Genomic DNA, 14290 nt, shown 5'->3' with positions numbered 1-14290 from the left:
GCATACATAGGGACATAGATATAGTAGCCAACATTTTTTTTTTAAAGAAAGAAGTTAGAAAGTTCTCATAGTTAAAGACCTATGTATTTTGATATATGGAAACATGAGTCAATTCCTAAATTTTTTCCAATGATTTATAGATGAAATATAACTTCTTAAATTTCTCTGTAATTAGTAAAATAATTTTTAAAGTTTAGTAGATTATATATAACTAAAGCTAACTCACCCAATCTGCCAAGTCGAAACTGTCAAAATTTTCAACCGACCAGACGGTTTTAGAGGTTGGTAGGTTGGTGGCTATTTCAAAAATTTCCAACCTGTTAATGGCAGATTGGTTAAAATTTTTCCCCTTAACTGGTCCAATCTAATAAAGCCATAGTCCTACCGTATAGTACCACTCAAATCCTCTAGAAGTAAGAAGATCCTCAAAGAGGATAGAGATGTTTGAAACTTCATGCTGAGATTAAGAGCTTAGATTTTGGAGGAAATGTTTAAACATTTCAAAGAATCAAAGTGGAAACTAATTTTTTAATGTGGATACATCTTATTCCATTTTTAATCATTTTTTTGAACCAAGCTTTCAATGATGGTTCAGTTTCCTTAACAAACCAAAACATAATCATTCCGCTATATATATTATTAACAAGCTAGGAATATTCTCCACAGTATAAAAAAATAAAATTATATCATCCATTTAAATTACAAATTATGATTCTTTGCCATGTGAAAGCAACATCCCCTATCCAATATAAAGCACGTAGCTCAACATTTAAAATGTAAAAAAGCACACACTCAATGAGGCTCTATCTTTGAAGTTGGAAAAGCCACACTGTACTCAAACTCAAAGGTCTCATTGCAGTAAGGATGGCCAGAATTCCCCTTACTTACCTCATAACTGTCTGAAGTAGATGTAGATTCAACATTGGGGTTCAAACCAGCTATCTGCATTATGTTCTCAATCTCTTTAACCACATCACCCATTGCAGGCCTGTTAGCTCCTGATTCTTCAACACACCTCATTGCTAGGTCCACGAACTTCTCTAATCCTTTCAGTGATGTTTGCAAACCAATGGCGGGGTCAAGAATTTCATGAAGGTTGTATGATACTTTTGTTTTATCCATTGCCATCTGCACCACTCTGACAATGTATTTCCCCCGTTCAATTGGCATTCTTGCAGTTACCAGCTCCAACATTACCACTCCATAGCTATATACATCACTCTTTTCAGTCAACTGTTGGGTCATGTAATACTCAGGATCCAAGTAGCCCTACACCATAATAGAAAATCAACTCTCAGTGCTAGAATTTGATGCAATGCCATGTAATTCAAAATGAACTCAAGGCTTGAATTCACATCCTTAGTCATAGGAAATCAATTGTGCTGTTTGTTAAGAAAAATTTAAATTCTAGACACATGCATATGACTATATGGTCCAACAAGATATGGTAAGAAGCTACCTATGAAGAAAGACTTGGTGATGGGACAATTTTCTGCAAACATCTTGATCCAATTCTTCCATTACCAAATGTAATTAGATTATAAGCTCCTAATGCTTATTTTCTCATTACAAATCACATGGTAGAGAACACAAATAAATGTTTTGACTTAGTTTATAATAAACCACAGTTGTCCTCCATCATTCTTATTTTCCTGTTCATTTTTATAGAAACGCATTAATTACTATAGTAGAGGTTAAAAGGATTTTCCACTAACCATTGTGCCCTTCACTTGAGTGGTGATGTGATCCTTTTCATCATCACCCATAGGTATAGAGAGACCAAAATCAGCAACTTTTGCATTTATGCGCTCATCAAGCAGAATGTTGGTTGATTTAATGTCCCTGTGTATAATAGGAGGGTTGGCAAGTTCATGAAGATAGGCCAGCCCTCTTGCTGCACCTAGGGCTACTTTTAGTCTCCTCATCCAATCCAACTTAATTCCTGACTTCCCTGCATAAGCAACAGCTACCTCATTTAATCTTTATGAAGAATTATACTAGCATTCTCTACAGGCTAATTTACATTGTCTGGAAAGAAGCAATCAGAAGGTGAGGGAAGCATTATAACACAATGATGGTGAATCCTCTGAGGTTGTCACTGGATGAACACTGCTGAAATATAACAGATTTATTAATTGCATCTTCTTGTGTGGTTTGCTTTATTTCTTTTGCAAGTAGATACAAGAAATATGGCCTCCCTACAAGTGCCTTAATGGTGAGTACAGTATAAATTCTTATTGGAGTTAGTCTTGTTATTTCTTATATTAGCTGGCAATTATTTACATTAATGTAAGAGTATTCTTGCATTCTTGCTATATCACTCTACTATTAATATGTGCTAAGGTTGGGCATGTTTGATGTGTATGCTCTAGCTTAAGAGGGAGTATTGGAGTTTCCTTGTTATTTCTTTATATTAGCATAGGGGTATTCTTGTAATCTTTCCATATCACTCTAATATGACCATTTTCTACAACTAAACTACGCTAATAAACAGAAGAGTTCCATGATATTTTTTTTAATAAAGTAACGCACATGAAGTGTCAAACAGTACCAGAATTCATAAAAAGGAGGTGAGGCATTGGATGGAAGTACCTGAGAGGCTATCCTTCAAAGTACCATTTGGAACATACTCATATACAAGCATTTGTTCACCTTGATCGAAACAAAAACCAACAAGGCTAACCAGATTCTTATGATGAACCCTTGATAGAAGTTCAATCTCAGTTTTGAACTCATGCCCACCCTGCAAAGATTCTGTCTGAGCTCGTTTGATGGCAATCGGTTGACCAGTGGGAAGAGTCCCCCGATAAACCTGTAGAAATGTTGAGAGATTAGACATTTGGTTTTTATTTTGAGACAGGCATAGTTCAGAAATATTGTGAAAAGCTTAAGAAGCTTTTATTAACAAGAAAGAAATTAATGGGAGAACAAGGAAAATTTTGGAAAGGAAATTAAGCATTTGAAGTGCCAGAAGAACAAAACAAAATGCATGAATATAAAATATTTCTTGTTATAGAACTTGAAGAATCTTCTGATAAATTCTCAAAAATTAAGCAAACTATTAATATACTAACAAGAGTAGTCATAATCAAACCTTCCCATAACCACCAGATCCAATAGAATTTTCTTCAGAAAACTTGTTGGTGTACTTCTTAAGCTCTTCAAAGGAGAAGCATCTTGCTCCTTTTAATTGAGGAATGCCACCACTGCCACCATTTGGATCCCACTGTGCTGCATTTGTATGGAATGAAAGTGAAAATATACCTTTAAAATTTAATATTAACAGCTCTAAAGTGCCAAGTTTACATCATAGCTATCTTACAAAAAGGATTCAATTGCTCGGAAGCTCTTTCTGCTCTTCTCTTTTGGCGGAAAGCATAGACCCCTGCAAGGAGTAATAATAGAAGCAGGACAGTGCCACCAACTGCTGCTCCAATTATAACGCCTATACTCAAAGACTTTTTGGTTTCTGAAGAAACATAAAAAATGACATGAAAGAGGGAGAGCAAGAGAGAGAGATTGGTCATAATAATATCAAGCTAACATTGTGACAATTTGTGTTTTTAGAGATGCATCACAATAAGACAAATCCAATATTGAAGTACTACTTTCTATTTAAACGTGAATTTGAAGTTACCTGCATAGCAATCATATGGAACATGATCAGGTATAAAATAGTAAGGTCCAAAACCTTGTGGGGGCTTAAAACTCTGATTGCTGAACACAAACCCAACCTGAGAAACTTCTGTTCGATTGAAACAACCTTGGCCAGACGGGAAGATTTGTAGTCTTATTATAAAGTCCTCAGAAAAGTCTTTGATTGGGTTACTCAGGGAGACTGAATTTACAGGCAGTTTTTGGGACTGAAAAGATCGCATTAGATACGCCTCAAGATCTGTGTAGTAATCTGAGTGTCCCAAATCTGAGATGGAAGTTGCTCTGAAAACTAGAGGTCCACTGTATGGATATGCGCATAAACAGTTGGGGCTGGAAACTTGACCTGAACTGCAGGAAATAGGCTGACATTTATTTGGTGGAGTCGAGTATGATGGGCCATTATTTGGTTGGGAAACTGTGCAGTAACTACTTAGTTTCTCGCAAATTGGGTTGTCCACAAGTCTACAGATAATAAAGGACAATTAGCCCAATGATGTCAGACCTTTAAAATCAGTTAAAAAGAAAGGATTTTATTAATGTGTAGCCTTAAGGCACACAATAGTAAACTAATTTTGAAAAAAGTTTATCGGAAATTGACAACTTTTTCAATTTCCAATAAAACTTTTTCAAAAATGGATTTGTTAATGTGTCTTTAGAGCACACATTAATCGGACCCAAAAAGAAATATCATGGATATTTGACTTCCAATGAATGACAAAATGGTTATTTCTTCAACAATGCATTTAAAAAATAAACAACCAAAGTAACTGATTATGGCTTACATCAATTCCTTGTTGTACCCTCCAGCGATTGTGTACCCAGAAATCAAATTGTTCTGTAGATCAATGAGTTGCAATTGGGCGCTATAGGTGGTGCCAATATCTAATAAACCATTGAGCTGGTTGTTCTTTAATAATCTGTCCCCACATGTCAGATCAGTCACATAATTTGTTTAGTTTTATGTGTGAGTATAGCTAGACAGATTTCATTGTGTTTGGACCTATGGAAATTATGTTTGTTTCACATTGAAATCAGTGCTACTTGAGTTCAAGCTGATACTCACACAGACTGTAAATTGGGAAGGCTGAATAAGGAAACAGGAACTTGTCCTTGAAGTTGCGTGTTTTCCATCTCTCTGCCAACAAAAGATTTAAAGGTTGAAATCAATAATGAAGAATTTAAACCTTTTCCCTGTCTGAAAATTTCCTGAATACATTCACACACACATGCAAACCCGAGAGAGAGAGAGAGAGAGAGAGAGAGAGAAGAGCACCATCAATTTCACATGCAGGGCCATACGGCCATTCCCAAACCAGAAGATGGATGCTTTAGGTTGACAATGAAAACTCTTAAATATACCCTAACAAACCCAAATTCTTGCACAAGAAGCATTATGGTCTGTCTTGAGAACTTAATTGACAAGACCAGATATGGGACCCACTAAGTCAAAATTACAAGGAGATAGAAGACTGGAAGTGTAAACAACACAAAAAGAATGACCAGAATATATGCTATTGATGGTACGGTATTAACAGAAATCCAACTAAATGTTTCACTTCAATAATCTATCAATTGAAAAGAATCTAGATGCTTTTGTGCAAAGAGTTTAAAGCTATTGACGGAGCCAATAGCTTTTTCTGGAAAGGTTCGTTCTCAACACTAAACTATTGAACCCAATGAAATTTAGAAGAAGACCATCAGGCAGCCATCCTTTATACAATATAAGACTAACAAAATCATGTCCATGAGTTGTGCAAACACCAGATTGATTCTATTCATGCTATTGATTTTGTTGGACCTGATTGATCATGTTTGATACTGATTGATGCTTTTAGAGATATTTGATTGCTATTTGATTTTAATTCCCCATTACGTAATCTCATTATGAGTTTATTTTCTTTTCATGTTTAATGTAACGTGAGAACACTATTTAGAAACAGCCAAAGTTCATTATTATAGATAGTTGATCATGGATTAATGAAATTTGGTTTTTAAGTTTTTTTTCACCCAATGCTTGGAGGTGATTCCAAGAAAGCACAGGTGCTGATTCCGAAGCTCCTATCATTCTTGAATGCTTGATGTTGACTCCATGCAACTCTTGGTGGTGATTCTTGGATTCAATTTCACAGTTTTCATCACTTGGTGTTGATTCCAAGTAAACCCTAAGTGCCAAATCCTAGGTCCTATCCATTTTTTTATTCTTCTCTTTGTTCTCAAACACAAAGTCCCATTTTTAAAGTTCATTGTCCTACATCAAAATAGTAATGGGTATTGTTTGAGAAATATGTGCAGCAGATGATATATGATATAATCAAAATCTACTAATTTGCCATAAATTAGAATTCGCTACACATGAGAACAAAGTAGGCCAAGTTGTCTTCAGTTCATCCAAACACGCAGCAAGGACTAATGACTGCACTGGCAAGGACACATTGTACTTAAACAAGGGGATCAAAGAATGGTAAATTTTAAGAGAAGACATCATAAGGTCTAATATAAACAATGATATATTAGACAAAGCAGGATGAGCTCAAAAATGTGATTATACATACATACATACATACATATATATGTATATATATGTGTGTGTATACTGTGATACTCCAAATTGTGCGGATTTGATTAGATTGGATTGGATTGTTTTGAGTGTGGATTGTGCAGATGTATGCTGAGTCCCACATCAGGTATTAGTAGATGGATCTTGGGTATAAGTGATTGTGAGGATTGTGTAATTTGACTATTCATTTGAGGTATAAGGTGGGGTGGGGTGGGGGGGGGGGGGGGGGGGGGGGGGGGTATTTTGAGTGTGGGTAGCACGAGGAAGGGGTGAAATTTACAAGGAGTTCAAAGACTCAAGGTTGAAAACCATGGAGGAATTTCAGATCCATCAAAACTATTGTTGTTCATATCCCTACAGATTACACTTATAGTCTAAACAAAATAAATGATAGAAATTATTTTAAATATAGTAACCATAGAAATAGGACTCTGGCAAACAGTATCTATTTTGGAGGTTAAAGTTTTTATCATCAGTTATAATGGTCTGACAATGCTCATTAACCCCTGCACCACAATTTAAATTCAATCTCAAGTAATATTAACGCAGCTTACAAATAGTTGAGGGAATTCATGCCAGTAAGGTTGGGAATCGGACCAGACAGGTTATTGTTGGACAAGTACCTGAAAACAGAGCACCAAAAGCTCTCTTTGTAAAGTGAAAATTCCCACATAAGATGAAATAAATAATTTCATTAAACGAGTATAAATGCTGCATTTGGTGTGTCAGTATTTTTTGCTTACAGTCCTTCAACATTTACAAGATTTCTGAGGTTCGAAGGCACGGGTCCTATTATTGAATTCCCATCTACGCGGCTGTAATGAAAACAAGATATTCAGTACAATAACTAGAAAGAAGTTCACAGCTAGCAACAATCTTGGTCTGAAATCACTTGATTATGTGAGCTAGATACTCACATCACCTCCAAAGTCTGCACAAGTCCAAGGGTCCTTGGAATCCTGCCAGTGAGTTTATTGCTTCGAAGAATCCTGGAAGAAACATATACAACGGCAGTAGGAAGGTATGACTAAATTGACTGTGTTTTGCTATACAATTGAGAATATCAAAATGAAGCTTTTTTCTTAGATTCCATGTCCAAGACCTTCAAGCTGACAGCATTAGAGCAAAAATTGATGCAGAGGCAAAATTCAGAAAATTAAAAAACAAAGACGTGAACCAAAGAGAGTCCATTATACATATATTTCAAACATCATTAATATGCAGTCTTTATTGAAGCTTGCTACCTAGCTGAAAGTAAACCAATAGAACTTACAAATGTATTAGACTCATTGATGAGTTGAAAAGTTTAGGTGGAATGTTTCCTGAGAGCTTATTATTTTCCAGATGACTGTAGATGATGAAAATATTTTAGATCATCGTTGAGTGGAAAACACAAAGTAATCAGCTTGAAACAGAGAAATGACATACAAGTGTCTTGCATGAAGTAGCAAATCAAGACCAGGAGCAGTCGCATTAGAAACTGGTAGGTGTCCTTCAAGCTGGTTATTGGCGAGATCAAGCCAGAAAAGTTGGGAAAGAGAACCAATAGAAGCTGGAATTGGTCCGTTGAAGCTATTATTATTTAGAGATCTGCAAATCATAGCAAATGAAAAGTTCCAGAATTCAGTGTATGTTGGCCTAAAAGCGAAACTGCAATAGATATAGCCTCAAATTGTGATTTAGAAGAAAAAATAGACCCTTTATCCGGAAAATCATTGTCTACTAAATGGAGGAAAACTTAAAGAGCTGTAAGTACTTTCATTGCATTTGATATTCATTTAAACGATAAGAATACTAAGTTAAAAGTCTTACAGAATTCTTAGCAGCTTTAGGTTTCCTATTGTGTCTGGAATTAAGCCAGAGAAACTGCAACCAATCAAGTTTCTAGTGTACAGAAAAAGCAACAGGTTAATTGTAGGGATCTAAAACACAAGTTGAGTATGAGCTAATCCTTTGACAGCAATTGATAATATCTTACAGGTTTTCAAGTTTAGTTAAACTCCCAATTGAACTTGGAAGTTGTCCTGTTATGCCAATGTTGTAAGATAGATCCCTATACGAAAAAAGCTGATCATCAGGAATGAATTTACAGAAGACTAACTGAAGAAGCGACTAATGAATACTGCATCAAATAATGGAGTAATTGAATTAATCTAATTATGAAATAAAACAAAATAAAACTTCTGAGTCAGTCTTGTTATAATGATAATCCCTTGAAATGGTTGGTCTCTGGGATGCATTTCTCATAAATAAAGAGCGCCTCCCCTGACATGAGAAATTTGTTGCTTCAGATGTGAGCACTGAATCTTAATACATGCGAGTACTGAAAATCTACAAAAATAGATGGTAGATTTTCAGTACTTGCATGCGTTAATATTATCATGACAAAAAGAAGTGGCTAAGTGCAAATAGATGACGTACAAATACTGTAACTCTGACAACAGGAAGATATCGCTAGTTAGCTTCCCTGACAAACGCATGCTTAGTAATTTTCTGACATAAAGAACAGTCATTTTAGTATGAAAACTGTACAGAATTGAAACCTTTAAAAAAAAAAAAAAGGTATTTAAGGGTGCATATTACATGGAGGTCACACGTGAATTAATGCAATTAATCAATTCCCAACTGCCATCACAAGGATCAGCTCCCACCCAAGATGTTGGTGTGTTCTGCAATTCATGCTTGAGAGACAGTAGACCAAGATCTGCACCAGAAATTGTTAGATAGTTTTAATGATTGAATCACCAGAAAAAGAAGGGGAAAAAAAAAGCAATTAGAATTTTTAAACAGAACCATTCAAGGATAAAGTATTGTTATTTGTATTGATAAAGTTGCACTCACACATGTACATAGTGGATCTTGAACTTATAATCTCATCCTCAATCTCATTCTAATAGGATGAGGATTTGTCATTTGAGCTAAAGCTCATATGCAAGTATTATATTGAATATATACATAAACCAAGAGAAAGATTATGACTAGCTTTATCTCCTTTAAGGGAAAGTAATGTTCAGCAACCCAAATAACAAAAAAGAAAGCACTGTCCAGGAGCTAATTTTCTTGTCAGGGTTGACTAAGTATTTCCCAGTTCCAAGTGCTGAGAATTAACCTTACCAAAGCCATTAAATACACCATCATATTATAATTAACCAAAAAATAAAACAAGGGCTGAGTAACTTGGATCAAACTTGACTTGACAGCTCTAATGTCATTCAAACTACTGAATACTACCAAAGAATTGTGCCCCCTAAAGATGAGGTTTCCATACAAAATATTATAATATGCAGTTAATGCCTTAAAGGCACAGAGGGTAACTCTCCAAAGCAATGATCTGTAATTTTCACTCTGGAGATCATTGATAATCACTAACAGAAACAGTAATCATCCCTGTATTGTGGAGAAATATGGAAAAAGAATTCCCAAAAACAAACAAAAAACTCGAAAGCTTGTTTTTTATGTTAAGAGAAAATTCAGCCCAAGTTAATCAAATTATTGTCCAAGGGTCACTTTATTGAATGAGTTCTTCTGCCTGCTCAAATAATTAAATTGTAGAAATTTTGAATCTCAAAATTCCAATTTTTTTTCCATGTTCTCTCAGCAATCAAATAAATTTGGTTCATAATTAGTGTAAAAGAGACTGAAAAAAAAAAAAATAAATAAAAAAGGAAGAGGCGGAAGAAGAAGAACAACAGAAACCAGAAATGTTGATTTATGAATGGCCAAATAACAGGCAAAATGTATTGTTGTTCTCTTATTTGTATGGCTAAGGAGAAACAAGAGGTGCTAAGCAAGAAACCTAATGAAAAACTTGATTAACAAACGATGAAAAAGGACATAGTAATTAAAGTGGACTTACTGTCATCCATGGCATTGTTGGCTGTCACTGCAATAACCAAATATTGCATGAAAAGCAGCTGAAGCAGCTGAGTGCTTTGACCCATTAAGCTTCAAAGCCACAGAATTCTTGGAAGAAAGTTTTTCTGGGTAAGAAAATGATTGAAGGGTTTCAAATGAAGCCCATCTGATAACACCAACTAAAAAAAGAAACCAATACAAAGGCAAAAACTCAATAGTCAAACCTATGACAGTATCAACTATCAACCCCTTGCTCAGATTTCCAACCAGCTTACTGATATTTTTTATATAGATTAGATAACTCTAGCTGCATAATAAATGAAGGACCAACTCTAGCTGCATAATAAATGAAGGACCACTTGCCATTATCATATATTTCGGAAATTTCTTTTCTTGCCTACATGGGATGAAAAATTAATAGTAGTTCGTTAAGATTCATTTAAAGAAAGGGTTGTGTGTAAAGTATTTTGAACCCCTATAGGCTGTCTTTATTTTGAACACTTCCAAGTTCCAAGAAAGAGGCAGTAAATAGATAATTTGGGTTTGAAGAGGAGTATAGAAAAACCACAAAATGTCATATTCGCAGAAAGATTCAAACAAAGCAAGTAGTACGGTGTTGTCCGGCCTATTGATTAAGGCAAAAGATTGGAAATTAAATATGAGGAATGATGATAATAACAATAATTGACAAGTTGTGCCAGAGCAAAACCTGAGGTGACAGATGAAATATTAGTTTATAAGTTGAAAAAATAAAAACAAGAGATTCTTTTAGGTATAAGATAAGTGGCTAAGGTGCGTTTGAATGTTTAAGCGCTTGGCTTGGCATTTTTTAAAATGAGTCCAACTATTAAAATAATAATGGAACAAGGAATGGCCGGCCTGCAAATCAGGATAAGTAGCTGTGTGTGAACGTTGGTGTCGTAATTTTCTAATGTTCGGGTCATTGAACTTGGAGAGCTGGGGAGTATATGTCCTGCACAAGAGGACAATGATACTTGGTGATCGTGATTAGACCAAATTGTTAAGTTGTCAATAGTCAAGAGTGGTTGAGTTGGGAAAACTCAAAGAGGAATCATTTTAGATTCTAAATACTTAAAGATTATAGTGGTCTGATCTTTGACACACCATTTGTGAGAATTAAACAATTTTTTACAAGTAGAGGGCTGCCTGCCATGTAATAATATAATATGGAGTCTCACTCCCGGATGTCTGTTTTCTGTTCATATCAAATCCCGATATTTTTCATAATTATTGACATGTAATGTAATGTTGGAATTGATCCATAATTAAATATATATATATACAAAAAAAAAAAAAAAAAAAAGGCACTATGGAGGCAGCATTGTTTGAATAAGCTTTGGTGGGCAAGACTTTTACACATGGTGTTCAAATCTTTGAATGGTAAGATGATGATGGCTTGAAAAAGAGAGAGATTGAGGAGACCTGCTTTGGTCACTGCACATAAGCACCACATATTTGTTTTGACCTTTGAATATTCTATAGAACACTGCAGTGTATTCTTGCAAGTCCTTTGAAGCCAAAACTAGCAGCGCGAATGGTCCAAGACATGTAATGTAATATTGGAGTACACTCATTAAATTCATAATAAGGTCTACCTTAAAAGTGAGAGGAGAAAGCACAATTTTTCCATGTTTTGGGACTCCCTCAAAATTTTCCTAGTACTTACTACTGCACTGCACTTTTATGGCATAGGTCTTAAATGTAGTTGTCTGCACAACACATAAAAAAAAAAAAATAGAGGATGTTTGGGGACTAGCATAGTAAGGGCAGACAATATAGGGAGTTAACATACGTTTGAAAGGTTTTAGCAAACTAGCATCTCGAGTATTAGAAACTCGAGTTCTATATAAAACTCGAGTCTCAAAGACTCACTTCGTACTTAATGAGTTGGATAGTAAAATGCCAAACTGCATCTTTAAGACTCAATTTTCTTAGGGAAAAACGATTATACCACATAGATATCGAGTCTATAAGACTCAAAATTTAATTAAAATTTACTTGGATCTCGAGTCTTATAGACTCGAGTTTTGCTAGGCAAAACTTCATAACACAGATACACATCAGTCACTCGACACTCTCTCACCCATAACACTCAGTGTAACACCCCATAATTTGATACCAATTAAATTATTATACGTAAATTTTTAATGGAGGCCTATAATTAAAATGAATTAAATAAATTTGGGCCTAAGGTATTAAAAAGAAGATAAATTCTATGGAATATGAAGCCCAAGTGAGGTGACATAAGTACATATATGGGCCTTGAAAACCCTAGCCTTTTTCCTCTTAGGTCACACGTGTTTTTCTGATGGGATTTCTTTTTGCTTCAGTCGACAATTGAATTCTGCCCTTCTCCACTGTGGTGTTGAGTTGGAGTCTTCAAGTACGATGTTTCTCATGCTCAAGATTTAGGAAGTTTGAATAGTCATATAGCTTGCAATTGATATGAACCTAAACTATCATTATTCTAATAGAAAAAGGGTTCCTATAATTGTATTATATTAGATAAAGATTTGGCCAATATGTCAGGAAGGAACACAGACGTGAGATTGAGCCAAATAGAGTAATATGTTGGACTTGGTCACCATGTTAAAGTGAAAAGAATGCTTATGTTATTGCATTCACACCAATGGTGACCGGTTGTTATTGCATTCACACTAAGCATTCACACTAAACCATTGACCGGTTATTATGCATTCACACTAAGCCACAATTGTTGACTGGTTATTTTGCTTTCACACTAGTTTAACCGTGTAATAGATTTTGGGTCTTTGGAGTGATGATTATAATAGTATAATAAGAATTGTTTATATAGCCGTATGGTCCAGGCTTTGAAATTTGATTATGTATGAATAGTATGTATAGTCATACCTCTATTGGCTCTGAGATTGATTGAAGTTTTATGAATATTCTAATTAGGCAGCAATATTTATAAGTCCAAAAATCTGGTCAAAGTTGAAGGTAAATTGGATAGTTAGGTGAATAAATAGAGGATTTTGGATAAATCAATGTTGTCTAGGATAGAACCATTTTAAGTGTGAAAATAGATTTTTAAGTGGGAATTTGTGTATTGATGAACCTATTTTTGGTATTGCTAGGTTCTAATTCTACTGAATTGTTGTGATTCAAGGGAGGTTGATTTCCTTTATTTTTGCAACTAAGAGGTAAGTGGTGTTTACTAATTTTGGGGGTTTTCCCAAAACAGTGCTAATTATTAAACTATTTTATATGAAAGAATACGTTGATATTCTATATATAAATGAATATTTTACAAATGTTTGATGTGCACATTGGCTATTCGTTTTATGAAAAACTTGTGGGACAACCTAATTTTATTTAAACTTGTATGTGTGAATATGTCTCTATATTTTGAGAAGTATGAATGGATTATTTTGTGAGCATATTGAATATGTTTTGAAAACCTATGGCAAGTCGTGATTAGAAGCTTAGTATGGTATTTAGTCCTTAGCAAGGGACAATCATGCTGCAGCTAGTCCTTAGCAAGGGACGGTCCCAAAAGGGGGCAGTGCATATTTGATAGCTCCTTAGCAAGGGAGCATACTATTGAGGATCCAAAAGGAAGCTCCTTAGCAAGGGAGTGTACCTTTAGGTTCCAAATGAGTCATCCTTAAGAAATGGGATGAAAGGAGGTTCCAGTCCCAAAAAAGGGGACAGCACAACCCTGTCAACGGGGCGTAAACGTTGACCACGAGAAAAGTCTAGGAAATTGTTTATGTGATGGTATCAATATATATATTATGATAGCTCACAATATAAAGATAATATTTTCTTTTACATGAAATAATTGATGACAAAATATTGGTGAGTTATAAGTTGTGAATCTGTTGAAAGAATTATTTATTTGAAAGGTTTGTTCCCACACCCCAATGTTAGTGAATTCCACTTATTGAGTTATCTCACCCCTCCTTTATTTCCCATTACAGATACCTTAGGTGGATTACTGGAGTAGAGATTCTTGGGAGACAAAAGTTACAAATTATTTTTGTGGAACTGAGGATTTTATTATTATTTTATGGCATTAAACTTTGTATTGGAGAATTATTTTGAGGATGTTTTGTATTTGGTGAATTAGAGTTCTGACTTTTGTAATCAGTTTCAAGGTTGCTAGTTTTTTTTTTTTTTTTTTTTTTTAATATTTTTATGGATTATTCAGATTAAATAGACTTTTTTTTGCCTCTA

General features: G+C 34.8%; 1 protein-coding gene across 2 annotated transcripts; it reads right to left on the bottom strand.

Annotated features, from left to right (window-relative positions):
• Positions 1–605: 605 nt before the first annotated feature.
• LOC115988463 (probable leucine-rich repeat receptor-like protein kinase At5g49770) lies at positions 606–10713 on the bottom strand. Of its 2 annotated transcripts, XM_031112038.1 has the most exons (19): positions 10294–10713; positions 10071–10194; positions 8798–8918; positions 8636–8707; positions 8193–8267; positions 8027–8098; positions 7643–7804; positions 7488–7562; positions 7132–7203; positions 6958–7029; positions 6769–6837; positions 4721–4792; positions 4440–4574; positions 3638–4119; positions 3323–3469; positions 3095–3231; positions 2593–2812; positions 1716–1951; positions 606–1269 (listed from the first exon to the last, which is right to left on the bottom strand). In XM_031112038.1, the coding sequence occupies exons 2-19, from the start codon at positions 10153–10155 to the stop codon at positions 793–795; spliced, it is 2781 nt and encodes a 926-aa protein (XP_030967898.1). In that variant the 5' UTR covers positions 10156–10194; positions 10294–10713; the 3' UTR covers positions 606–792. The 2 variants fall into 2 exon arrangements, with proteins under 2 accessions (XP_030967898.1, XP_030967896.1); XM_031112036.1 differs by having other exon boundaries at positions 10071–10713.
• Positions 10714–14290: the final 3577 nt, after the last annotated feature.

The sequence above is a fragment of the Quercus lobata genome, chromosome 5 (genome assembly GCF_001633185.2).
Source record: "Quercus lobata isolate SW786 chromosome 5, ValleyOak3.0 Primary Assembly, whole genome shotgun sequence".
Lineage (NCBI taxonomy): Eukaryota > Viridiplantae > Streptophyta > Magnoliopsida > Fagales > Fagaceae > Quercus > Quercus lobata.
The sequence above is the reverse complement of the archived record's forward strand: the minus strand, read 5'-3'. Positions and strand labels throughout refer to the sequence as shown.

Excerpts from the sequence above, each read along its gene's own strand:
- LOC115988463 (XM_031112036.1), bottom strand. The coding sequence starts at position 10,155 with ATGGGTCAAAGCACTCAGCTGCTTCAGCTGCTTTTCATGCAATATTTG. Across the intron at positions 8,268-8,635 it reads TTGTCAGAGTTACAGTATTT|GGATCTATCTTACAACATTG; the intron begins GTACGTCATCTA and ends TTTTTCGTATAG. Across the intron at positions 4,120-4,439 it reads GGGTACAACAAGGAATTGAT|ACTTGTGGACAACCCAATTT; the intron begins GTAAGCCATAAT and ends TATTATCTGTAG.